Source organism: Terrapene carolina, unplaced genomic scaffold (genome assembly GCF_002925995.2).
Source record: "Terrapene carolina triunguis isolate 2854851 unplaced genomic scaffold, T_m_triunguis-2.0 Scaffold62, whole genome shotgun sequence".
Lineage (NCBI taxonomy): Eukaryota > Metazoa > Chordata > Testudines > Emydidae > Terrapene > Terrapene triunguis.
Genome location: NW_020664413.1, coordinates 19,559,279 through 19,587,019, shown reverse-complemented (window position 1 = coordinate 19,587,019; position 27,741 = coordinate 19,559,279). Strand labels below are relative to the sequence as shown.

At 39.9% G+C, this 27,741-nt stretch overlaps 1 protein-coding gene across 1 annotated transcript in view; it reads left to right on the top strand.

Annotated features, from left to right (window-relative positions):
• The window catches only part of LRP1B (LDL receptor related protein 1B), a 1,279,381-nt gene that overhangs the window by 784,371 nt on the left and 467,269 nt on the right, over nt 1-27,741 (top strand). The window contains exons 19-22 of the mRNA XM_026647738.1: nt 11,413-11,493; nt 12,499-12,666; nt 20,107-20,289; nt 27,624-27,668. Coding sequence (XP_026503523.1) covers nt 11,413-11,493; nt 12,499-12,666; nt 20,107-20,289; nt 27,624-27,668 — 477 coding nt within the window. The remainder of the gene's footprint in view (nt 1-11,412; nt 11,494-12,498; nt 12,667-20,106; nt 20,290-27,623; nt 27,669-27,741) is intronic.

The window sequence follows — 27,741 nt, the reverse complement described above, 5'->3', positions numbered from 1 at the left end:
CCTTTTAAATTGTTAGGTAGTCTGTGTTCACGGAGGCATAGCCTCACATTGGTTTTCATTTCAGTTTTGCTGGCATAACAATAAAATCTCCACCACAGACAGCTGTGCTTAAAATCCGCTCTGCCTGTGTGTGTCTATCTCCTTTCTCTGCTAGGTCCAGATATTATATCAGTTATATCTCTTTTAGAGAGGAAGAGGACTATCTGGAGCACATTTTATGAGTGTGAGATATTTCATATTTTACTGGAACAAAAAACACACTTGTGCCAGCTCAGCAGCTAGTCAATAGTAGATAGATCTCTGACTACCTTTGATTTTACTCATCTTTCATCTGATTCAGCATATACAAATACAAAATACATGAAGACAACATGGTCCTTTTACAAACTTCAAAGGAACTCAGAACTTTATACTCCCAAAATGTGGGTCTCCATTCCTTTAGCTACCAGAGAATCTTTGTTAGCTTTCAGTAGTATTAAGGCTTACATCCCTGTTACCTTTTAGGGCCACCTGCTACTCTTACTCCTCCTTGGACTCTCAGAATCTCACTGGGTGCTGACTTCCTTGGTTGTCTGAAACACATCTCCCTGTGATACGATTCTCCAGTCTTTGCCCGTTAGACCAGAACAAGAGTTAAATGCCTTTAAAACTGCAGACTTTTGTAGTTGATAGTCCCTTGTGTCTGTACAATTATTGTCCTTGGGGAAGGAAAACAGTATGAATTATTTGAACAGAGAGCAGTTCTCTTTTAAAAAAAAAAGAAGATTAAAAGCATAGAGAAAAATGTATTAAGCAAAAATAAACTGATCCCTTAACTTACCTAAAGTTTGCATTGTCTAAAGTCTATCTAGGCAGGTTATTTTCAATTTCTGTTAATGTAAGACAAAAAAAGTTACTCATTCACATGCTTTCAGAGATCAAAACTTGTGTCTGACTCCCTTGTCTGCAAGAGCAGTATGTCCCCCCAGTATCTTGTGTGTGTCTTCCTGTCACGAGTCCTCAAATACAAATTTTAGAAATTAAACATGTAATTCCTACTTTGATACAATCCTGATTACAACCAGTCTCTACAGGGCAATAACATCAAAGACTTGAGCAGGCTGATTCAGTCAAACAAAGGCTATTTTTATGCATCTAGCCCCCACTATGATACAGTCATAGTACCCATTGACTTCAGTGGGACTACTCATATGCTTGAAGTGTAAGTCTTTGCAGGGTCAGGGCCCTAGTTGGTATCATTGAAAAACTTACAGGATTTTGGAATTGTAAAATCAAATGCACTAATCTTGTGTTTTTTCCTTTTTAACTTCTCTCTAATTCATCCCTTCTTTTCTTTCCTCTTATCACCCTCCTCATTGAGTGTAGTGAAGGTATATTGAAAGCCAGTATAGTATATGTGATGTTCCCCTCTGGTGTTATCCAGACCGGTGATCTGCTAGGTCACTCCAGTCCTTCACTCTGGGAGCCAGCCTTACCCTGCTCTGCTGTGAGAACCCCCACTCCTGAGCTGTTCATGCACAGCCTCTGGCAAATAAGCTGCCCCTTGGATTGTGCAACTGAATGACACTAGCCAATACCTCCAGTCCCAGACACAACCCTAGGAACCTCCGTCTTGCAGTGTCCAGTTATGCCCGCTGGACACTGCAAGCTTATATGAGTTTGTCAATATAACAAATACATTTTGTTTGTTATCCCAAGGGGAATCTCTGACATGCTTCAAACCAAACGCACTGCTTCAGGTAGAATAGACAAACAGATTTATTAACTATAAAGATAGATTTTAAATTATTATAAGTCAAAGCATAAGAAGTCAGATTTTATCAAATGAAATAAAAGCAAAACACATTCTAAGCTGATCTTAACACTTTCAATGCCCTTACAAACTTATATGCTTCTCACCACAGGCTGTCTGGTTGCTCTTCAGCCAGAGTCTCCCCTTTGATCAGCGCTTCAGTCACTTGATGTGGTGTCTGTAGATGTAGGTGAAAGAGAGAGAGAGAGAGAGAGAACATGGCAAATGTCTCTCCCTTTTATCATGTCCTTTCTTCCCTCTTGTTTTGCCCCCCCCTTCAGAGTCGGGTGAGCATTACCTCATTGCAGTTCCAAACTGACAAAAGGAAGGGGGGTGACTCCCTCGAGAGTCCAACAGATTCTTTTGTTGCTGTCTAGACCAGCATCCTTTGTTCCTGTGAGGCTGAGCTGGGTTTGTCCCATACATGCCCTGATGAACTGCCTCTCAGCTCTTGGAGAGTTTTTGCCTGGGATTATTTTAAACCATGAGGATACATTTTCAGCCTCATAACTTCATATATGAAATTATAACCTATAACATTACTATAACATTACTGTAACAATTACTATAACATCACTATACCAACCATGTTCAATGCATCATGAGCCTTCCGAAGACACCCAACATGACAAATTTTGCATTGGATAGCACATAATCATTTTATAAAGGTGAACATGGGGGTGTAAAGTACTCCCCCCGAGGTACAGAGTGTCATTATAATATTGATCATTCTGATTATTTACTTCAGAATCAATCACATGCTTTGAAAAAGCAAAATAAAACTGCAGAGGCAAGTCAGAGTACCTTTTAAGGTAAAACCTGTGGTTCTTTTAAAGTTACATTTGCTGGTAGAGCGCATTTTTAGAAGTCCCTTGAGCCTCTGCCAAATCTAGGTATTAAATGTATTAGCATTTTTGCATATCTCTAGCATCCAGGTACAAGATGCAGGACCATTGACAAATTATTTTTAATACTTTAATTGAAAATCTGCAGATATGAGAGGAAAGGTAATGTGTTAATTCTGGTTAACACCATAAACAGATTAGAAGATGCCATTTGTTTTCTAATAAAATCTCTGTCCTCGAAGCACTTAAAAAGTTATGGTGCTGAACGCTTGTTCACTCAGCATTCTTCATGCAAGTGAACGTATGGTAAGAAAAACACATATACTGCACCCTTGGATATTCGTCTATCTGAGGGTACAATTCTACTACCATGTCTTTATTTGTGCCTAGAATGAGGTAACAGATGCTTAATTAAGGAGGCTCTCTTTCTTTGTGTTCCTGTGCATAATTGTTAGCAGAAGCTATTCCTTATTTTCATATTTTCTGTATGCCACACTCATAAACAGTGTAGTTGTATTTTAAAAAAATGCTGAGGTATAAAAATTGAGGTCTCAATCCTGAAAATGCCAGCACATGTGTTTAACTTTCAGCATGAGTACTCTCACTGACTTCAACGGGACTAGTCACATGTCTAAAATTAAGTATATGCATAAGTATTTGCAGGATTGGTGTCTCAAAAAGAGATCCCTTGAAGTTTGTGTGGCAAATATAAACATTTTGAAGCTTCATGCACTTTAAATTTCAGCAAGCTGATGTATTTGAAAGCTTTCTATAGTAGTTTGTCATTTTAATACAAATTCATGGGAATATCCTTTGTATGAAAAGGTGCATTTATGCAGCAAAATCCAACTTTAATTTGTTTAGTGTCTTTCAGACAAACTAAGATAAAATACAATCGTACAGAATGAAGGATTTTTTTAGAGGAGAAAATTCTGGACTAAGCTGTTCTTTACTTTCATCTTAGTTTGTAAACAATATTCCTTCGTAAAATGTACAGCAAGAAACTTTTCCTGAAAAATCTGCTGATTCAGAATGGTTGCACTTATGCCATAGACTTACACTGATTACAGTGGACAGATGTGGAAGGGGAGGAGGAAAGGAAGTGGCTGCAAAATATGGATCTATAGATACAGACTGCACAATCCCTGGCTTATAGCTGATGTGATTCTACATAACTTTATATTCCTTTACCGGCACTGGCAGCACAGGTAACCCCAGGCAGCTGCAATCCTGTGACCACTGTGACAAGTTTCACAGGGCATATAAAAGTGTAGCATTTACTTAAGTTACAGAATATATTTTTACAGTTTATTTCCTCACTCTCTCTACATTTAGGCAATAATCTCTCTGTATATTTAATGTGACTGTTCTGTGTAAATGGTGTGGCGGTCTTGGGGCAGTTACACAGTGGTAAGGGACAGTTTCACATAGCCACACTTCTTTTCTGTGCAGGCTTTCAAATAACTATTTTTGCTGACTTTCATCAAACAGGTCCCTTCTGCTTTGCTTGAGGGAGGGAAAGGAAAGTATGGATCTAAGTAACAAAGAGAATTCTACATCATACTATTACGTGACAGTCAATACAGTAGTTTGTCTAACCAGTTCATCTAGCTGTCTTATGCTTTTTGATTTATCAGTTTATTTATTTATTTTCATGTTTATGACTCTCTTTATAACTTCTTGCAAAGGGTATTGGTTGTGTCATCCTGTCAGGTCATCTTGAATTTTCCTTGTGTCACTTTTTCAGCATCCACTTTGCTCACTCTTAATATTTCAGTCTGGTCAAACTTTACACATCACTTATACATTTTAATCCTCTTGTAGTTTCATACTCAAGCACTATAAACAGTAAGTTAATGTGCTTAATGCTTCACTTCTCATTTTATATCACAATTTGATGCCAAGCATGAGTATACTGTAGGATTCTGACTGTGAAAAACATTGTTACCAGTCATACTTTTATGAAATAATTTACAATATTCTCTGTATGCAATATTATTTTTCAAGAGAGACAAAATTATGCTTTATTTCCTATTTGTGTGTGTGTTACTATGACTGATCCTTGTTTTCAAACTGCATTTTTCCTCATGCATTTGAATAACTCTGGCTCCCCCTGTTGATTCAGCAATTTCCATAAACGTACTAGGGTTGCCAAGCTTCCAGGATTGCCCTGGAGTCTCCAGGAATTAAAGATTAATCTTTAATTAAAGAGTATGTCATGTGATGAAACCTCCAGGAATACATCCAACCAAAATTGGCAACTCTAATACTTACACAAAATCATAGTTTTGCCACTTCAGAGGAAGGTTATTTCTCCCAAGATGGTGGAGGGCTGAAAATTAGAGTGTGTCTGGTGGTTAGGGTCAGAAATCGGTACCAGGACCGATTGAATCCACACCATCACCTCCAAAGTACAAATACAGCAACTTCCAAGAGTCCAAGGAAGTAGTTTTAGAGGAAAAACAAAGGTAAAGTTACTGATTTTTATTAGGATTCACCAGCCTTTTGCTCTGATGTGGACTTAGTTCCTCACGGCCTGTCCAGGCCCCTGGCACAGTGGAGGAAGGTCTGCATGGGAAATCTAAATCTGCAACACATAAACCCCACAAAATTCTAAAAGAAATGCCAAGAGGCATAAGTCTCCTTACGGAGCACAACACATTGTGTGATAATAAAGATGACATATATCAAAGGAAAAGTTCAAGAGGAGGCACACTGATTCAGGGGAATTGGAGACAGACACTCTAAAGCCCAAGCTCAAATCAATAAAAAATTATGCAGAAATTGCCAGAATGCAAAATCAATCGAAAAACCTGGCAAATAGAGAAAAAAAGATTTAATATAAGGTTAGTGGGTCTTTCTGAAGGAGGAGCTATGTTTCCTTCATAAATAACTTCATCAAGGAAATCTTTGCCACAGAGGACTCCGAGTTTGATGTTGAAATCGGAAGATCCCATCTCAATTCATTTTAATTGGCTCCTGTGCCTTTATCTAGGCCTTACAGGTGAACATAGCATAGAACACAGTTTTGAAAGGCTCCATGCATCCAGGTCCATGCTCCAAGTCACTCCATGCATCTGAAGAAGTGGGTTTTTTACCCACGAAAGCTTATGCCCAAGTAAATCTGTTAGTCCGGGGTCGGCAACGTTCGGCACGCGGCTCGCCAGGATAAGCACCCTAGCAGGCCGGGCCAGTTTATTTACCTGCTGACGCGGCAGGTTTGGCTGATCACAGCCCCCACTGGCCGCGGTTCGCCGTCCCGGGCCAATGGGGGCGGCGAGAAGCGGCGCGGGCGAGTGATGTGCTGGCCGCGGTTTCCCGCCGCCCCCATTGGCCCCGGACGGCGAACCGCGGCCAGTGGGGGCCGCGATCGGCCAAACCTGCCGCGTCAGCAGGTAAATAAACTGGCCCGGCCCGCCAGGGTGCTTACCCTGGCGAGCCGTGTGCCGAACGTTGCCGACCCCTGTGTTAGTCCTTAAGGTGCCACTGGACTCCTCGTTAGTTTTGAAAGGATATGATTGAAAAAAGGAAAAAAATATAGGAATCTAGTTTTAATGTACAAGTTGAACGCATCTTGCAAAAGTGATCTATTAGTCTGATCTGTATAATATTTGTATCTAAGACTTCAGTAAAAAGCTAAATTAGAAAAAGTCTCAGCTTTGCTTGAAACAAATGAAGGATGTTCATAACTAATTCCCATGCCATTAGCACATCTTCATTTGTCTCAGAGCAAACTTTGGCAGAGAAGTGCTGGTCCCTGAAAAAACAACAACAGATCTCTTCAGGTAATAAAAAACAAAATCTCTAGGAATAATTGACAAAAGTGATCTCATCAGCATTTTTACTTTTCTTTTCGCCCTACCCCTTGTGCTGTACCAGGAAAACAGCTGCTTTTTTCAGTCTTTTGATACTTTCTCTGATCTCCAGTTGTATTGATTACTTGATGAAACTCTCTCGCCTCGTCTCATCTTTTGTTACCTCATCTGTGATTCTGCTTAAGCCCACTGCTTTCACTTAGCTTCCTTAAAAGATATCAAAATTCAAATAATAGGCAGCAGCACATGTAAATCTAACTCCAGAGATTCAGTGATTAAAACAAGTCATAGTCAAAAGGAGATCGTTCATATTATTACACTTGTGTGTATTTAGAAAAACAAAGAACTCCTTTGTCATTGCAGGATTATTTCCTATAATATAGTCTCAATTTATCTGCGTAGCTGAGTTTTAAACGAATGCAGAAGTCACAGTGTTTATTGGGAGACTATTTCATTGTCTGATAGATCACACTACTTAGAAAAACAGAAAACAGCTTTCTTCTTTTGCCAAAGATTCTATGCAGTTTCATCCCATTTTCCTTATACTCCTTTGGGTAGTCTCAAACATTTCCTTTCCATCCTTGGTGTTACTATCCTATACCCATTATTGCCCTTCATTGTCAGTTAGCCAATAAATAGTTTTTTGTAGGTCCTGTCTATGATATAGCTGAGCTTGTTGGTTGCAAGACTAACTTTCAACATGGTCTGTTTCTACAGGCTACATAGTTAATGCTCAATTAGTAATTGTGACAAGTGCTCATGGTTTGTCCTTGCAAGAAGCCTGGAACAGTAAGTGGATGGGCACCTCTCTTCCCTTTTAAACCTGTATAACCAGTTCGGCTGGGCTTTTTTTCTCCTAGTTTAAACTCTGTGAGCAATATGATAATCTATGCTTTGTCCACACTGCATAACAAGTTATAATTATAATTTATATTATATTATAATTTACAACAGTTCTGCTCTACTCCTGTAACAGTTCATTGTATAAACACTAGCAGTCTGGACTACTGGAAGCCTGTTGTGTTGATTGTGTCCACATTCAGCACTCCCTCTTATTGTGGTACCAATATATCATGAATACTAATACCAATACCTGAAGCAGGGTTTTTTGGAGAATAATAATCCACACTTGGAGAGATTTAAGAAAAAAATTAAAATGTGAAATATATAAATTAGCATTTGTTAATGTCTGAAATACATTTATTTAAAAAATGTATCAGTATTATATAAAATATTACTTCTTTTAAACCAAGAAAAGCCTTAAAACTGCATGCATTGTACTATATGAAATGGAGATTTTGTATGCAAAAAATTACAGAAGTTGCACTTAAAACAAGAAAGTAATTGGAATTACTGGAGTTTCTGCACAGAGTAGCTCCTGAAGGAGTTGCAGGAACATTGTGGGTTGGTGCTGGGAGGACCAAATGCAATGTTGCAACTGCAACACCAACATTTGCTCAATGCACTACAGGTGCAGAAGTGAAGTAAGCCAATGCCGGATACAAAAGTGCAGAGACTTGCTCCAAGGAAGTTCAGGTTCAGTGTTGCTGGCAGCACTTGTGCACCTTTGTAAATATTCTTTTGTGTGTGTGAACATAGGGCATTCAACAATTGTGGCAGAGGTTCCAGCACCAAAATATTCCACTGTAGAAAGGGATGTAAATTCCATTGTTCCCTTAGCTCAGGAGTGGGCAAACTTTTTGGCCTGAGGGCCACATCTGGGTATGGAAATTGTACAGCGGGCCATGAATGCTCACGAAATTGGGGGTTGGGGTGCAGGAGAGTGCCGACTGGGGGTACGGGCTCTGGGGTGGGGCTGGGGATAAGGTGTTCGGAGGGTGGGAGGGGGATCAGGGCTGGGACAGGGGGTTGAAGCACAAGAGGAGGTCGGGGGGCAGGCTCTGGGTGGTGCTTACCTCAAGCAGCTCCCAGAAACAGCAGCATGTCCCCCCTCCGGCTCCTATGCAGAGGTATGGCCAGGCGTCTCTGCGCGCTGCCCTGTCCACAGGCGCTGCCCCTGCAGCTCCCATTAGCTGTGATTCCCAGCCATGGGAGCTGCAGGGGCAGCGCTTGGGGTGGGGGCAGCGTGTGGAGCCCTGTGGCTGCCCCTACACATAAGAACCAGAGGGGGAACACGCCACTGCTTCCGGGAACCGTTCGGAGTGGGGCAAGACCCCGTTCTCGCTCCCTGGCTGGAGTGCCGGAGTGCGGCAAGCCCCAGACCCCGCTTCCAGGCAGGAACTCGAGGGCCAGATTAAAACGCCTGGAGGACCGGATGTGGCCTCGGGGCCGTAGTTTGCCCACCTCTGCCTTAGCTAGTGGTGATGCTTGATATGCATATCCTTCAGGTGGTCTATTCCCTACTCTGGGGTAGTTACCCAGATTTTTTCAGACTGCACTGACACTAACACAGCTAAGCATTATGGTAACGCTGGATGCACAAACTTGGTTTACACTTGGTATTGATATGAAAATAAAACTCTGGAGACAACTCAACTGTTTGTTCTAACCAAAATTGGATGAGAGTACAGTAACTCCTCACTTAAAGTCGTCCCGGTTAACGTTGTTTCGTTGTTAAGTTGCTGATCAATGAGGGAACATGCTGGTTTAAAGTTGCGCAATGCTCCCTTCTAACATCCTTTGGCAGCCGCCTGCTTTGTCTACTGCTTGCAGGAAGAGCAGCCCGTTGCAGCTAGCTGGTGGGGGTTTGGAACCAGGGTGGACCGGCAGCCCCTCATCAGCTCCCCGTATCAGCTCCCCGCTCCCCTAAGTTCCCTGTGCAGCAGCTGCCTGCAGTTCAGCTGTGTCCCTCCCCATGCCATGTGCTGCTCCTGCCCTCTGCCTTAGAGCTGCTCCCCGAGACTCCTGCTTGCTGGGGGGGGGGGGGGACAAGAGGGGGGTTAATGTCAGGATGTCCCCCTCCCTCCTGCTCCTGCACCCAGCTTACCCCATCTTCCATAGAGCAGGGGGGACACACCGGGGCTCAAGAAGGAGGGAGCTTGCATCAGCTGCCATCTCAGCAAGCTGATCTAATGAACAAGGCAGTGTACTTAAGGGAAATGTGCATATCTCCCTCCATTCCTGCTGCCTTGTGTAGAGAGAGAGTTAACCCTTGAGGGCTCAGCCAATTGCTAGTTCATCATTTAGCATTAAATGAAATACCCCACCCTCTGACTCCTCCACCTCAACCAAGCTTCACAATCATCATCACTGTGTACCAGTATTACATTGTTTAAACGTATACTGTGTGTGTGTTTGTGTGTGTGTGTATATGTGTGTGTGTGTGTGTATGTGTGTGTGTATATATATATATATATATATATATATATATAGTCTTTTGTCTGGTGAAAAAAATTTCCCTGGAACCTAACCCCCTCATTTATATTAACATCGTTTCGCTTGAAGTCACATTTTTCAGGAACATAACTACAACGTTAAGTGAGGAGTTACTGTATTGGAAAAACATGGATAGACTTGGAGTTGTAGTGTGGCTGAGCCTTTACTTTGTAGCTCTATACATATTCCAGTGTTTTAGTTTCCTGATAGTTTTACTGGAATATATGTGAGAACTGTTTGTAAGTATTCACTCTTTAATGGTGACTTGCAATGTGTAACTGTCAAAGCAGTTTATTTTCTACTTGTAATTCTAATGTCTTCATGTCCCTTTGTATCACTTCTATATTTTCCAAGTGTTTCATTTCCTGCTTTTTACTAGCAGCTACATTGCAATCAAATGTTTTATGATAAAAGTGAACTTTTGAAAATATGATTTCTCACAGTTCAGACTATATTTCATCATTAGTATTATGACGCATACATTTGACAGGGTAGGGTGTAACTTTACAATTAAATTTACTTCAGAGATACTTCATTAGAAAGAACCAAGACACAGCTTTAACGTCACGGTAAATTTAAGTGAGTGAGTTGAGTGCCGGTTCTGTGCATCTCAGCATTAGCTAGAATCATCCTGCCTGCAAAGTGCTAAGTCAGGCAGAAAGCCCTCTGTGTGCTGGGGCTGGGAGGGCAAGGCAGGGGAGGGAATGGGTTTTGCCTAGGAATAGCTCCTGTCCCTCAGAATTGCCAATGCAGCATTTGCTCCCACCCTCCAGCACCTGGGACTCCCAAGCACTCAGGAAGCACAAGCACCCTGATTCTAACTGACCCTCAGTGTAAGAGCCCTTTGCACCTTTTTGCTCCCTTTTTTTTTAACCTCTTGCACAAGTGACCAGAATATAAGCTTGCATGTGTTAGTGTAGTGCAATATGGCTTCTGCCTCATAGAGGTTTTGAATTAGTAACTTAATTTATAGCTACATTGTGGTGCCTTTACTCATGCTGAGTAGCACCTACTGCTCAAATAAACCCAAATCAGTGAATTAGAGTGAGTAATTTTCATATTTAGTTTTCAGGTATTGCATGGCATTTTTGTAACTTTATTCAAGAAAACTCATATCTTTGCAGAAAGATGTATTTTCAGATTTTCTCTACTATGTAAATCATATCAGATTTCATTGTCCTTTCTTTTTTTAAAAAAAAGTACTGAGAGGATGTTTTTACTCCTACTTTTCTCTGTATTCATGGAGAGAACAGCACTTTTGAAACATCTGCATACACTTTAGAGAAGCAGAGCATGTTGCTGCTTCCAGCTGTTGTTCATTTAAAGGAAAGTGGATGAGCTGGTAAAACTCCTTAGTGTCTGTTTGTTCTCCTAGCACTACAGCATTTACTGATTGTCCTTCAGCAGCAAATGACTAACCTTCCCTTCTAGTAACTAGGAGACACTCATTTAGAAGATGTTGAAATTATCTTCCTGAAGCAATGGCTACTTCAATAAGTGATTTAATGATTCTTCTGTGTCTTTGTGCATGTATGAGGGAGGGGACACAAATAAATGGGATACAAATTAAATCCGGTATAGTCATTAACACATTTCATGTTGGATACCTTCATATCCTTCACAGAATTCCCAACCTGTGAACCACTAACTCAATTTATATGCAAAAATGGAAGATGTGTTAGCAGCAAATGGCACTGTGACTCAGGCAAGTACCAAATGTTCAGTATTCTAAACTGATTTAATTAGGGGGCTAGGGTGTACTTTTGATAAAAATGTTCATTTCCTACTGGAACTGAGAGTAAATCCAGCTTGTAGCCCTGCATAAAATAAATGTAATGGCTTTATTTTACTGATTTAAGATCAAAAGTTGTAAAATTGAGGCCACACACCTGGGAGAAAACAGAGATAAGAATTGCTCTTAGAGTTAAACCTGGAACATCACTGCAAATCAACTGTATTATATTAGAATAGAATGTAATATGAGACAATATTTGGTTATAAGAATGACCAAGAATCAGAGCATTTCCATAAAATAAAATAATCAGTGGAATGTATGTTTGGCTGAACAAGTGTGCAAAGTGAGCTTTAGTGTTTAATGCATTATCTTTCCCTTTCTTGGGAATCACAATCACAGATTACAGGAATCATCATACAGTATAGAAATAAGGAAGCCCACTCCGACCCCCTTTTGACTAATAATTAATTAGTGTTTTTTCTCCAGTTATCTGTTTCTAAATGTGTAATGAGAGCCTTTGTCCTGTGTTATTTTAAAAGGCTAATTCTGACTTTAGATTTTCATTTTGGCCTTAAGTTATCTGAAACTGTTTATCTGCAGCCCATTCATCAGTCTAATGCATGATTTTGTTGGGAATAAAACTAAGGACTTGTGTTTACCAAAACACAAGTCTTTACACCCAATTGCACAAAAGGGCCAGCTCCCATAGCTAAGGCAGGACAAGGAATTGCTCATAGTGACATAAGTAGTTCTGGTATGATCCAGCAGAGAAAGCAATATATAGAACTTTAACTTACTGGCTATCACTTCTCTGTTTTCTTCTCAAGAACACTGTAGATATGAAAACAGTAAATGCAAGCATTGTTGCCTCCATTTATTAACGTTTCTCATGAGAGTCAGGCTTCTGTTCAGATTTTGTACCGTTTAAAGTTGGTCTGGCTTTTTTTTTCTCATGTTGATTCTGAATGTTCACAGATGACGACTGTGGCGACAGGAGTGATGAGTTGGGTTGTGTTCACTCATGCTCCAGTAACCAGTTCAGATGCTCCAATGGCAGATGTATACCAAGTCACTGGGCTTGTGATGGTGACAATGACTGTGGAGACTTCAGTGATGAAACCAAAACAAACTGCACCAAAGAAGGTTGGCTATTTTAATACTGTGATAAAGATTTGGTCTAAATGAATAGTGAACTTTCTCATCCATTGGAAAAGTGAAAGTGATTTAAATCGTTGGTGGCAGAAAACAGATATTTAAGATCTGATACCCTCTTAAAGTGGTGATTTACACAGGATATAAAGCGGGTAGGGAGTTAAGTCCTGGATAGCTCAAAGGACAAATCTTAGGGACAGGCAGGCTGAAGATTTTGTAATGTTTTTGTTTTTGAGTTACTAGTAAAACCGAACTCTAGGAGCGGGTGATACTCTCTCTTTCTCAATTATCCTTTACAAGTAACAGGAGAGAGAAAAATAGTGCCAATCAATTAAACAAACAAAAACCTACCTTCTCCCTGGGGAATGGCAAGACCAAATGTGCTTCCCTAGGCGGCTGTCTAGTTTGCCTATAGCTAGAGCAGTCTCTGCTGAAACAAATCCAGCACAATGTCGATTTTTACTTCACTGAATTACACTGAACATGATTCTTGTCCTTTTAATAGAGATAAATGTTTCCTGGATCAAGATACAGTAGGCAAGGCAACATTGCTTAAGTTACCACTTTAATATCTGCGAGTATTTTTGCACAACTGTTTAGCTCAATATAATATTAAAATAATAGAATGTCCTATAATTATTTACATTTTACCAAAGAATAATCCCTAAAATTTCTTGTACTCAGTATTTATTTCTTATTCAAAACCAGTCAACCAAACAAAAAAACTTAATTGTGCTTTACAATGAAAACATATCTGATCTCCAATTTACGGTAGTCATTCTTTTGTTCCTACTGTTTGTTTTACTAAAAAGGCAACATCTACTGCCTCGTGTGACAATTTAACAATATGAGCACATGTGGTGAATTTCTTAATTTTTCAATAGAAATTAAAGGAAAGCTTCCATTATGATGTCATTACTGACAATATTGGCCTTCTGCTGCGATTTGTGATGTAGCAAGTTTCCAAAATAATTTGATTACGTACTAAGATTTAATTCTCCAATCACAAACTACTCTGAAACCTCCAAATGTATAAAACCAGGGAAATATAGTTAAAATACTGTAGAAACATATTTGATCTCAGATACAAAGGATATCACAAAAAAATTATCTTTATTGTGCCATTGTAATTAAACTATGTGGTATTTGCAATATTTTCTATAGACTGAATAATTTTACAATAAAGTAAAATATAGCTGAATTGTAAAGTTGACTTTTATATGGTGCCCACTCTACCTACAGTAGTTAAAATGGGAGCTATCACTATGTTTTTATCCTGTTGCCCATATATAGGGGAATATAAGGTAAGCCAAACATAATATTTTAGATATAAAAGCCATATTACTCAATAAAAAAGAAACTCAACAGAATATGTATGTTCCACTAGAAACCCTGAACCAAGTTTTTAAAGAAAGCGATGATAAATGTTGCACTAAAAAAGTCCCCAATTTATAATTCTACTATGTTTTTCTTAGCTAAACTGAGGAATGAAAACCTGGATATATTCTGCTGTTATAGCCCTGTCATTTTGTATCATCCGCTTAAATGAATTTTGAATAATTTTATTTGCACATCAGTTGGGTTCAAATCATGGAATTAAGCCTCAGCAATGAGGCTTTATTATTTTTGACATAACATTAACTTTAATTTAGTTTTCCTGTTTGTACTCATGTCATACATTTGATCTTTCTAAGTCTAGTTCAGAGCAAAGCTATGAAGGATGTTTACAATTTTTAGTTAGTGGTAAGAACCTTGTGGAACTGTGAACACATTCTGCCCTTAGGTTTAATGGGAAAAATCAGAAAGGCTTGAGCATGCCTGTGGATGCACTCAGTATGCTTCCATGTGCTTTGTAAACAAAAACTGTAAATAGTTGTAGTCAAGTTTATTCCCCACTCCTATAATACATGTAATTTTTTAATGGAGAGTAAAATGTATTTCTGTTTTGGAAAATTCCTTTATACGGTTGTGGAAATTTTTAATGCTGTGCATCATGACGTCTTCTTAAAATTAAAACAGAAAATTATTCAGCTGCTTTTAACCTGTTTCCTTCATCTTTATTAAAACAATATTTAATGATCAAAACACTGTGAATTATTAAAAAGGAACTTGTATTTCTTAAAGTAATATACTTATGGTACGCCACTTCAGGTGCACATGTGCTGCATGTGCCTTTGATTGGAGGCTTTGTGTATCAGTGCCCATTCAGTCCTCACCTGACCTTAGCTATCCTTGCACCCTGTATATAGCACAGAGACACATGAACTGCCCCCAGGTGGTCCTCAACTGCCCCAGGCTGAGATGGAGCATCTTGTAGTGCCTGCTTTTTACCTTATTTACCTGTAGAGAATAGCTTTATTAGTTTCATGATTGTTATTGTTAGGTTTTTAGTTAGCCTTTTAGCTCTTACTAATTTTAGTAGTTCTAGTAAGGTTATTTTTGGGAGGCATATTTCTTTGGGAGACTCCTGTTCTTCCCCCCCACCCACCCACACACACACTCTGCATCCTCTCCTCTCTGGGGTGTCTTCTTTTTCAGGGGGTCTATCCTTGGATTATGCCTAAATACTCTAGATTTAGATGCTGCCTCATTTGCCGGGATCCTATCCTACTTAGTGAAAGCTACTCTCACTGTATCTGCTACTTAGGTATCCATGTCCCATCTAAGGATAAAATTTATTCAGGTTTTAAAGTAGGCCTAGAAAGAACATGGAGATAAAGCTTAGGCTTCTCATGATGGAGTGCTCCCTTCAACCTTCCTCAGACCCAGGCCCAGATACCCGTCCCCTCCCCTCCCCCCGTGCAGTGGTATTCCAGTGACCACAGTGCCCTATTGACCTCTGCAGACCACTCACTCAGTAGACCTACGTGGGACAGAACCATGGGGAATAGCACCAAGGCTTCTAGAAAGAAGATTTTCAGATCCTCTCAAAGAGAAATCAGTGCCAATAAGCTAAAGTCACCTCAGAGACCTGCTGTTACAGAAACCTCACATCTCAGAAAAGGTATTATTGAGGCTCCAAGCTCTCCTGACATTGAAAGCCCCTCCTCAACTAAGGCATCAGGTACTTAAAAGTCCCATGGTATCCAGCATTGCTCAGTACTGAAGCCACCCTCTTGTATCATCCAATCACATTACGCTAATAACTCTGTATCGAAGAAGCTGGTACCATATGTGGTTTCTGCCATTCTATCTGCAGTACCCAAGCTGACACCACAAACTGACTGGTGCCAATGAATCCAAGGTCAGTCTTGGTACCACCACTTCTCACTGCCCTGTTCCTGCACAGCTTAGCCAGGTACCACAGGAATTTAAATTCTCCAGAGACTTGTTTGTCTCAGATGAACCCAAATCCCCTCTGCTAACAGATGTGGAAAGAATCTTGGTGATGGAGCTTCATCTGTCACTGGTAATGCGGCATTCACCAGTGCCAACTAGCTCCCTGGTACCTCTTAGAAAGGACAAACAACTTGATTCAACACCATGTCTGTCTGCCTCTCCCTTGGACTATGAAGATAACTCCTCTGATTCTTATGTTTCTGTTCAAAGCTTGCTTAATTACCAAGCCAGAGCTACCTCTCCTGACACGTTCTCTGAGAGAGTAGCTCAAGGCACAGGCAGACTCAAGTCACTGCACATTCTTCCTGATATGACCAGTCTTGGGTCCCCTCCTGTTATTCTTTATGGGCCCCTCCTGAATGGCCATATTGGGACCTCTGGGTTACTTATCAGCAATAATTCTCCAGAGCACTCAGCTACACTCATGGGGCGTGCCAGGGGGCAGCAATCACTTGCTCTTCCTGACTTCCAAGTCACTCTCCATCTGAGGATGAATCTTTCAAGGAACAGGAGAAAAGGGCTGATGAGGAAGCTACACCATAGACTAACATCTCCTCCTCACCATCTGTTGCCCCACACATCATGTGCAGACATAAAGGGCCAAGCTGCCTCTCAACCCTGCTCAGTTCTTTCCTACTGCCATGATAATTGTTGGAGCTCCCTGTTCTTGCTTCTGCAAGTCTTTATCAAAACTGTAAATAGTACCCGTTTTGTGCATTTAGTTAGTTGGTTAGTCAAAACAACAAATTGTGTGTCTGTGGTTCTGGCCCCCGGTCTGGTTACTGGCCTCAGTTCCAGAGATATGCTATGCTCTACAGATTTCAAGCACTGCTATTCATATGGTAGGGCATTGCCTAATAGTGACCCTCATCCCACCTCCCTTAAGTGAGCGAGAAAAATGTGATTTGTAAGGGCTTATTATCTCTCTTTCCTAAGGGTTCCTAACATTCTGTTAGTTTTTTTGACTGCTGCTGCACACTGAGTAGATGTTTTCAGTGAACTATCCACAATAACACCAAGATCAATCTTATTTAGATCCCATCATTTTGTCTTTATAGTGGGGATTATGTCTTCCAATGTGCATTGCTTTGCATTTATCAACATTGAATTTCATCTGCCATTTTGTTGCCCAGTCACCCAGTTTAGTGAGATCCCTTTGTAACTCGTAGTTATGTCCAAAGCAGACTGCTATCTTGAGTCCATGTATTCCCTTACCTGGATGACTGGCTGGTAAGAGGTCGATCCAGGTTGTAGGTGACCCTAAGGAGTCATCATGTTCCCAGAGGGTGGATTGTTTTCAGCCCCATTTGAAATAATGGACATGGTGTCCCTCTTTGCAGCGGGCAGCCTCATTTTCATCTACAAAGATTAAAATCACATGGTGACCATCTTGCTGAGGGGAGCCTGTGGCTTCAGTCCTATTGACAGTAATGGGAGATGGTGGCCATTTTGGATAAGGTAAAACTTCATGAGTTTGAATGCAGAAATCAGAAATTCATGAGGCCTGTTTAAAAAAGAAAAATAAGTATTGAAAGACTTGTGATAAAATCATAGAATAGCTATCACTGGAGATAAAGATGTCTTCTCCTCTGGATCCACCCACCTTCTTGGCCTGGAGTGAACAGTCTTTTATCTCTTCTTTCTATGTGAATGAGACATTGTGGATAGCCTTTCTGGGGTCCCAGGAATGGGAAGAAAGCTAACTCTTCCTTGTACCCAGAGTACGTTAGATCTGAATGCAGAGAGCCCCACGTTATGTGAGAGTTTCAATAGGCTGGTTGGGGTTCCTATATCTTTAAAAAAAAAAAAAAAAAGTGACACAAATGAGAAATCCAGAAGTTTTAATGTAATACTGCTGCTTTGTTCTTAACTCACAACAATATAGAGAATTATTTTTTTAACTAAACCTTTACTTTGTGGAGAATCTTAATATTATGTAACATGGAAACTACTCGTATAACTTTTTCAAATGTGTTGGCATTGGCTTTTGTCTCGGGACTGCAAAGAGGAGCTCCCAGTATGCTGGTTTGTGCCTAAAGACAGTGCAGTGTTGCAGACTGATTGTGAGTTGTGCTCCTGGCACTTTGCTATGAACCCCCAACCATTGCTCCGACATTACTTTGAAGCTCTATGATACCACTGCTTTGAGTGAGGGCAGCCTGAAAGTGCCTCAAAGTAACATCACAGAATAACAGTATAAAACTTCAAAGTCACCTGGGAGCAATTTAGTTGGCAGGACCCTGCAACAGCAGAGTTTATATTATTATTAATTATTAATTTATTATTATTATTTATTATTGGTAGAACATCCTTAGGCAGCCTTGAAGTTTCTTCACTGTTTAAACAAAATGAACAAGTTGTTTCACTGCAGCATATTCCTCATGAGTTGTAGGACTTGGGTGACCAGATGTCTCGATTTTATAGGGACAGTCGCGATATTTGGGGCTATGTTTTATGTAGGTGCCAATGACCCCCCACCCCCTGTCCCAATTTTTCACCCTTGCTATCTGGTTACCCTATGTAGGACAGAGAGACTGCAAAGAAAGAGATTAATCAAAAAGATAACTTCCTATATTACAAAGAAGTCCAGGACTTTTACTGTCACCCAAACAAGGAAAATAAATGTTTTATAAAATTGACTGTGGCTGTGGACAAATGCTGGTAAAAAATGTTCAAATTATACTTTTCAGTGTAAATCGCGAATGCAGGACTTTTCAAGACATGACTTTAAAATATGCCTTAATACGGTTCAGAGGTTTGGAATACTATAAATAATCTCGGTGGTGATGATTAGGTTAGCAGAGTACAGGTGAGGAATCCAAAAATGTAAAATAAGGCTCCAGTCTTGGAAACACACATATGCTTAATGTTAAGCATGTGGCTAATCCAAATGAAGTCTTATCACATAATTACTGTGCTTCAATACATATAGGTCTGAATCCTCAACTGTACAGAGCTCATGTTCAGCATAGCTGAGTGGGGAAAGGCCAAGATAACTGTCACCTTTTGTACCTTCAAAATCTTTGGAGGCAGCTGAGGGCTGAACTGGCCCATGGTGCATATTAGAGCAGTTGCATGGCTGTTCTAACTTGTGCCAACTGTAAGCATCGCCCAGGGACCATTCTGCTTGTCCAGCGATGTCAGATCACATTGTTTTTCAATGCTGTTTCTAGCAGAACATCTACTAGGCCAATGCAAGATTAAAAGTGAGTGTATAAAACTAGATATATCAGCTTGCAAGCAGAGGATTTCACTGAGCTGCAGAAGAATCCTCATCTTTCTCATTAAAGCAGCTTTAAATCCCCTTTGGGCAGCTCTAGCTGTGCACAGGGGACTTAACTATGACCAGAGATCTGGCCCGTTCCTCCTGAAAACCAATTGAAAATAAATGCCTGCAAACTTTCTTATTACATTTAAATGTACTTAAATGTGTCCTCTTCTTGGGCTCTGAATTCAGGGTTCCATATTGTAAACTTTCTCTAATTGAACAATTTCCATATTTCTTTTCAATGTTTCAGCCAAGATTTTCAAAAGTGAGTAGTGATATTTTGGGAGCCTCTGGTATTGGGTGTCCAAAAAATAAGTCACCCAGAATCACTAGATGCATCTGGATATCTTGGCCTTCATTCCCCTGATTACTGTAGAGCTGATTTCCCTAACCATTTACTGTGCGATGAAACAGTTTAGAAATAAAAGGATCAACCAAAGCCCTAAAGCTCATGGTCCCTACAGACTCATTTTACAAACTTGTGGTCCATGCTCATAACATATTTCACAGACTCAGTAACTTTATTTGTTTTAATTAAATTGCTGGCTATATATGCACTCTGTATTTCTCTGACAATAGGTGTAACTTTTTCTTTAGGTATATGGTGTGATAGAGGAGATGTTTGTTTCAGTTAAAAAACAACAACACTGGCTGTTCCTGTTATTCTGCACAAATTGCCAAATTTAACTGAGCAAATGAGACAGCTGTACTGCTCTGTTTATATAAACTAGTTTCTTCATATATACCTGGTGGTAGAAAAAAACAAACATTGTGAACAAGCTATTCGATATAGTTAATCTTGTCTCTTGATTATTTTATCTAAGAAACTCCCTCTCCTGGAGGATGCAATGAGAAAGAATTTCAGTGTAACCCTGATGGGAATTGTGTTCCTGTGTTGTGGCGCTGTGATGGAGAAAAGGATTGTGAAGATGGCAGCGATGAAAAGGGCTGTAATGGAACTATACGCTTGTGTGATGAGAGAACCAAGTTTTCCTGCAAGAATACAGGTACATTATTATTGTTTGCTCCGATTCAATTGTTTGTCTTTCTCAAGGCCATTTAAAATAAAACTTTATTATTTGTACGACAGTAGTGTCCACAATGTGCTACATGCTATACGGACATATATAGTAGGAATACACCGTCCCTATTCTGAAGAAGTTACAATTTAAGAAGTTCAAACCAACAAAACTAAAATCAACAAACAAAACTAAATGGTGAAGGGCTAGCGAAAGGGCTACAACGTACACAGAAAAGCGTCAATCCTGCAGAGACATTCAATTGCTTAAGTATGTGAGTAGTTCTGTTAAAGGCCTCAACACACTTCCCTGCATGGCTCCATTAGTGCTGCCTAGATAATGACTTTGGGCACTGTGGAGAAAGATGGGACTGTGCCTAAGATGCTCTTCCTTCTAAGGAACTGGGTGCGGAGGGTCAGAGCAGTGGCTCACACATTCATCACTCTCCTTGTTCCATGCAGCGTTGCTGGCTGGTCACTCAGGAAGAATTATTACTTCATCCTGTTAGGGGCTATAGTAACCTACTGCCCTCAGCCCAACCAGGAGCAACAGAGGAATCTTAAGGGGTATCTCAGAGGTAGGATGTGCTCCTGTGCAGGGCCGGCTCCAGGGTTTTGGCCGCCCCAAGCAGCCAAAAAAAAAAAGAAAAAAAAAAAGCCGCGCGCCCCCTCTGGATCTGCGGCGGCAATTCAGCGGGAGGTCCTTCACTCCGAGCGGGAGTGAGGGACCGTCCGCCGAATTGCCGCCGAATAGCTGCACATGCCGCCCCTCTCCGAAGTGGCTGCCCCAAGCACCTGCTTGGTAAGCTGGTGCCTGGAGCCGGCCCTGCTCCTGTGGGGGGCTGATGTGCCTGCATACTTTGCATTACTCAGCACTGCGCCTAGCATTTTCATTCTTTTTTAGCAGATCCTTAATCCTGAACTATCTGTGTTACTGTTCCAGAGGATGATTTTTTGTTTTTGGTTACTAAATCTGCTAGTCTGTTTTAACTGTGGTTTCTGGGGACTGATCTCAGATATATTGACTGAATTGGCAGAGAAGAATAGGCTATGATTAAGTGGAGTATATGCTTATTATTAGTCACAGAACTGTTTGGTTATGTTGGAAATGGAGGACTGGGAATAATACAGTCCGCCATTCCACTCAAAGAACCTGATTATAGGTTTCGGTATCTTTTCCCACAGCACTGTCTGTTTTGAAATGTTAACATTCTATTGAAATAGCTTAATTGAGATATTTTATTACTTCTGTTGCTGCCAATTAAATGCTCTAAATAAAAGATTAAAATGCTGTGAGCAAGAAAACACTGTGGAAACTACATGGCCATGGGGTGTTGGGAGATGCAACATGTCTTAAACATGCCTGCTGGCCACAATTAAGCATGTTAAATAAAATGCTGAAAGCAGACAAGGCTGTAAGTGGTATTTGAGCCCATTGCTGGCAGGCACTTCCGTTTTACAAGAAGGCATTTCAAACAATAACAAAAGTTATACAGTAATTCACAGTGACTTTACATCTTTTAATCTGTGGGTATGATGTAACTCTGATTTGGGAGTCTGTACAATTTATGAATTCTAGATGATGTGTATGAAGTTATTATAAAATACTGTATAGTTTGAATGTCTCTGTGAATTTGGAATTCACCATTTGCTAACATTGCCTTTAGCACAGTAACCATCAGTCTAGGGATAATGAAAGGTCATTAAATTTAACAGTTCTGCTCTGACTGTACAATAGGTATGCTCAGGATGCTTCCAGAGTTAGAAAACCTGTGTGACTGTGCACAGGGCTGGTGAAGTGGAGAGTGGAAAATTCCCAAACAGGACAGTGAGACAGAGATGATAAAGCAGGGGTTCAAAAAGATCTCATGGGGGGAAGGATTTTAGGGGGGAAGTAAGCTTTAGGCAGGAGAGGGGACAATACAGTCATGGTTTGTATTTGACAGAAAAGGTGCTACATTTCTTCACATTTTTTCTATGTGACATAATACCACATACAGTAATTTAAATTATTTTATCCTGGAACTACTACTTCTGACCAAATTATAAACTCCATAAATAGGTGTTTTACTGTGAAATTAGTAATCATACTAATGTGGCTGTAAAGTCTTCAAACAAGCAACAATAAAGAGGCAGTTCAGCCAATTTAAGTGGATTATTCATAGTGCTGGGGGAACCTCCAAAGATTTGCCTCAGGGAAGTAAGAGCTTCCTAAGTAGCTTGATTCCAATAATGGATATCCACTAGGGAATTTAGAAGGGTGTTTGAGGTATGACTCTTCCATTAGCTCTAAAATACTACAAATAATAATACAGTACATACTTTTTGTCTAGTAGTGCAGAGCTGATGCTTGCCAGGAGAAAGCACTGATATGCTTTCTTTGGCTTATTTTTAGTCATGGTATAAAATTAATGGCTTTCAAAATTACATAAGCAGCAAGTGTATTAAACAGATGAATTTGGTGTGTGTGTGCATCAGAGTAAAAAGTTAAATGTAATTCTAGTTCACAGTCCATGCTTTTGCTTGCATTTCCCATCTAACTACATGCAAATTTTGTAAAATAGAATAAGGAAAATAGATTGACAGTGACACAGAATTGAAACTATAGCATGTAAGGAAAACATATTAAAATCAGGGTGGATTGATTTAAATCAAGACAATTTTAAATCATGATTTAAATAAACTTTTCTATTTGAATTTCAGTTATTTTCTAAAGAAAGATGCAGCCTCATTGGTAAATATAACCATTAAAGCATGCTATTAAAACATGTTGATTTACAATTTATAGAGCCCTTACAATAAATTTTGCACATCTTTTTGCTACCTCGGAGGTATAATTTATGATTATATAAATTTATTTAAGCAATAATGTAGCTGAATTGTTAAAGCATGTTTGTCATTTATCTAATGTTTAAAGATACTTTGAAACAAAACAAAACCTGACATAGAGCATTTTTCTCAGGAATAGTTCAATTAAAGAAGTAAATCATCATTGTATCTATCTTTATGGAATCCATTTCAAAGCTGCTATTACAAGTTTTCTTAATTTGGGAATACAATATATCTTTAAAGCAAATGATAAACCCAGAGATAGTTAGCAAATAGATATTTTACTTAGCATTTTAATATCCAGTCTTTAAGATATTTGTAACATCTGAATAGGGGTAGTGTAATAGTCTGTTCACATCCAATCCCATTCAAAAGCATTTTTAATGTTGTATAGATACTGGATTATATTTAATCTGGAGCTGCAGCATAATGTTGGGCAGAGATTCAGATTGATATGTAATCCCTCTTAGGTTTTCTTTGAAATGTGTTCAAATTTACCACCATTTGGCTTTTTGAACTATGTACAGAAATCAGATCTTAAATGTATTTAAAAAAAAGTTAATTACCAGTATGTCATCTCAACAAAATAATTAAAATGTTGCTCTTAGTGACTAATAAGGAATACAACTATGTGAAATAAATAAAAACTGTTATTTGTTATTGGAAACTTTAGCTGTTACATCTCAAAATGAGGTTAAAAAGGGAGATACAGTAACTCCTCATTTAGTCGTCCAGGTTAATGTTGTTTCATTGTTACGTTGCTGATCAGTTAGAGAATAGGCACATTTAAAGTTGCACAGTGCTGTCTTATAACGTTGTTTGGCAGCTGCCTGCTTTGTCCACTGCTTGCAGAAAGAGCAGCCCATTGCAGCTAGCTGTGGGGGCTTGGAACCAGGGTGGACCGGCAGCCCCTCATCAGCTCCCTGCTCCCCTAAGTTTCCTGTGCGGCAGCCGCCCAGCAGGCTATCAATTGCCAGCAGTTCAGCTGTACCTCCCCCCCATTGGCATGTGCTGCACCTGCCCTCTGCCTTGGAGCTGCTTCTGGGAGTCTCCTGCTTGCTGTGAGGGGGTGTGCGGGGGGAAAAGACGGGGGCTAATATCAGGGTGTCCCCCTCCCCTCTGCTCCTGCCCCCTGCTTACCTCATTTCCATAGAGCGGCGGGGCGAGGGGGGGGAGGGAAATGACAGGGCTCAGGATGGAGGGAGCGTGCTGGCAGCAGCTGCTGTCTCAACTTCCTGGCCTACTTAAAAAGGCAATCTACTTAGAGTGGTTCAGCATACTTAAAGGAGCAATGCGCGTGTCTCTTTCTCACACACACAGGATGTGTGTCTCTGTTTCTGTCTGCCATGCTGTCTCCCCTCCCTCCATTCATGCTGCTTTGTAGAGTACGAGGCTACATTAACAACAATATGTTAACCCTTGAGGGCTCAGTCAAGTTCTAGTTCATCATTTAGCAGGAAGGCATTCCCTGGGAAATATGCCACCTGCTGACTCCGCCACCTCAACCAAGCTTCACAATCATCATTGCTGTGTACAGTATTAAATTGTTTATTTAAAACTTATATTGTGTATACATATATATAATATAATCTTTTGTCTGGTGAAAAAAAAAATTCCCGGGAACCTAACCCCCCATATATACATTAATTCTTATAGTGAAATTGGATTTGCTTAACATTATTTCACTTGAAGTCGCATTTTTCAGGAACATAACTACAACGTTAAGCGAGGAGTTACTGTACTAATAGAGGAAGCATAAGACATGCCATGCCAGATCAGATCACTGGTCCATCAAATCCAGTTCCTGTCTCTAATAGTGTGTAATTTCCTCAGTGCAACATTTGTCATCCCACCTTATGCATTTAGCCATTTGTATAGTGTTGTACCCAGGGTGGGATCTGAGCAGTTTACATTATGAATCATGACATTTGAATGCTCTCACTTAACATATGTAACTGTTTCAGAGTGTTGGTTTCAATCCTGCTGCCAATGATCGTAAGGGGTTTTTGACATTGACTTTGGGAACAGGATAAGGCCTGTTGTTACTGGTCATGCAGTTATATACCCTTTTAAAAAAAACGTTCAGTAGTCTTAAAACACAAATATCCCATTTAGAAGTGCTATTGTTTTCTTTGGGTTTTTCCCCTTCAGTTTTCTCCTTAGTTAATCACCTTGTAGACCTCTAAACTTAAAAAAATCACTTTGGGGTCATATATTTCCCAAACTTTCACAGGTCATCCATTTATTTCAAATGTAAGCTTTACTAGTCTTTCATTTATCATCATGCCTTTTGCTTTCCTTGTTGAAATTCATCCAAACTATCTATTGTTTGTACAAGGCATGTTGTACCTCAGGGGCTGAGCAGGACTTTCCCTTCAATAGCTTCTCCCAAATGCTGTAGTGTCTGGCCCATGAACTGATAGCAGGAACACTGTCGCTCTTGATGCCATTATATATAATATGAGGAGAGTGAGAGAGAGCGGAAGCATCCTGATCAGAATGCAGAGGAGACAAGAGCTGGAGGTGGGGAGGAAGGGGCAGCAGAGAAAATAGGTTGGGACAGGTACTTCAGAGGGTGAGACAGGAACTGCCTGGGGAAAGATACTGGCACTGGGAGGTAGAAATGGGGACAGCTGGGAAACTGGACTGGCTGGGTAAGGAGCTTCAGAGGTAGAGAGGAGACTGGTAATGTGGGAACTGAGGTTGGAGCCTGAAGGAAGACACTGGCAAGGAGACTGGGCCTAGGACAGTGCTAGGCTGGGGTGGGGAGAATACTGGGGTGAGGAATCAGGGATGAGAGTTGGGAAAAGGCTACTACTGGGACAAGGACAGGTTGGAGGGATGGGGTCAGAGGTCTGTGACCACTAGAGCAATCCTTTCCAGAACCGGGAATTGAGCCCTAAGTTGCTGAATTTCAATGTTCCTCTGAGAGTTAGTAAATATCTAGGAAATTCACTTCCAAAGAGTGTGTCTCATCCCTTTCTAGTGGCTGATCCACATAGAGAATAACAGCCTACTACTGCTACCAGTTACTCTGTTAGCTTAAGTGGCAGAGGTCTGTGCAGATGGCCTAAAGATACCCAACCTGGTAATGACCCATGTGCGTCTCAATATGGTTTCACACCATTTTTTTTCTGTTGGCTTTTTTTTTTAAGTTAAAAAAATGTCAACATTACAAAGTCAAGTGCTGCTGGCTCTTAATGGTGATTTCCTTTGAGTACCCAACTTGAAACATTGGGGAGAAAAATAGTATGTGATGATGTGAGTAAATGAGGCTGAAGTAAAGTTGACCAGGCAACCTTCATTCTGGCATTTCCTAACTTCTCAACCATAACATTTTTAATAAATATTTTTGTGTGTAATTATTATTTATACTACAGTAGTACAAGCATCCAAACACCCCAGTCAGACTGGGGCACAATCTTTTAGATGGTGATATAGAACACATTGTTCTTTCTGCGATCTGCAATAATAGTTATCCCATTTGGGAATTGAAATGGACTCTCCTGCTCTAATAGCCAAGACGCACACTTGATGTCTGTAAACAAATTATTACTTTTGGGAAAACCTTTAAATAACAATATTGCTTTCTCCTCCCACCCTCCTTGAAATGAAGTAGCTTAAAATGACTGTATTGAAACAAACAAAGAAGATCACCCAGTGCAGTCATTGATTAAAGCCTGCTCCTGAAGAAGCTGGGGGAGAAAACACTTCCTAATTTCAATGGGAACCTCCAGTGCAGAATGGGAAGACACCAGTGTTTTAGATATGACAGTTTTCTTCTAGTCTTGCAGTTCAGTAGACAATACAACCAAAGGCTTCCTATGCTCCCCATCCTGATAGACTGAACAGTATGTAAATGTTAAGTTTCTGTTTAGAATTGCTAATTCTCATAGACAATCAAAACCACTAGAGAATGCATTTGGATCAAGCTTTCCCACATACCTATGCCTATTATTTGAGAGCTTTTTACTGAGTACATTACAGACAATACATCTATCTTCATGTGTATAAGAGAGATGGAAAACAATAGATATATGCATATAAATTGATGCAGCTCTTATACTAGAAAAGGTGTCTGGAAAATAAAAAAATGTATGTCTCATGCAAGGGCAATAATTTGAAATAATGATATCAATATAGGCATAAATACTTCATTATGTGCCTCATTTAAATCTGGACAAAATTAATTTGTTCACATAAGTATATTCTTTTATTTAATAAGATATGTCAGACCTATCACAGTTGAAGAGGAATCCTGTGTTATAGAATATATCTTCTTTTCATTAACATGAAAAGAAGTCAAGTAAACAGATTTGTTCTGTAAGCGGTTGTATCTATAAAACAGATTGAAGTAGAGGTTAGAGGCTGTACTGGAATCAACATCAATTTACTTTGGGATATGGCCAATTTTCATAGCACAAACATTTTCCATTATTTTCTTTGCTGCTGCTGTCTTTGTGGTGGTATTTAAATTCCAGTGTTCTTTTCAAGGTAAAGATGAAGATGGAAGTTCTCTAGAAGCACTTTTGATTGAATGTACGTATTTAAGTTTATGCATACAACTATGTTTCCTGGTTGCTCTATCTTATTTATTATTTACTTGTGTAAC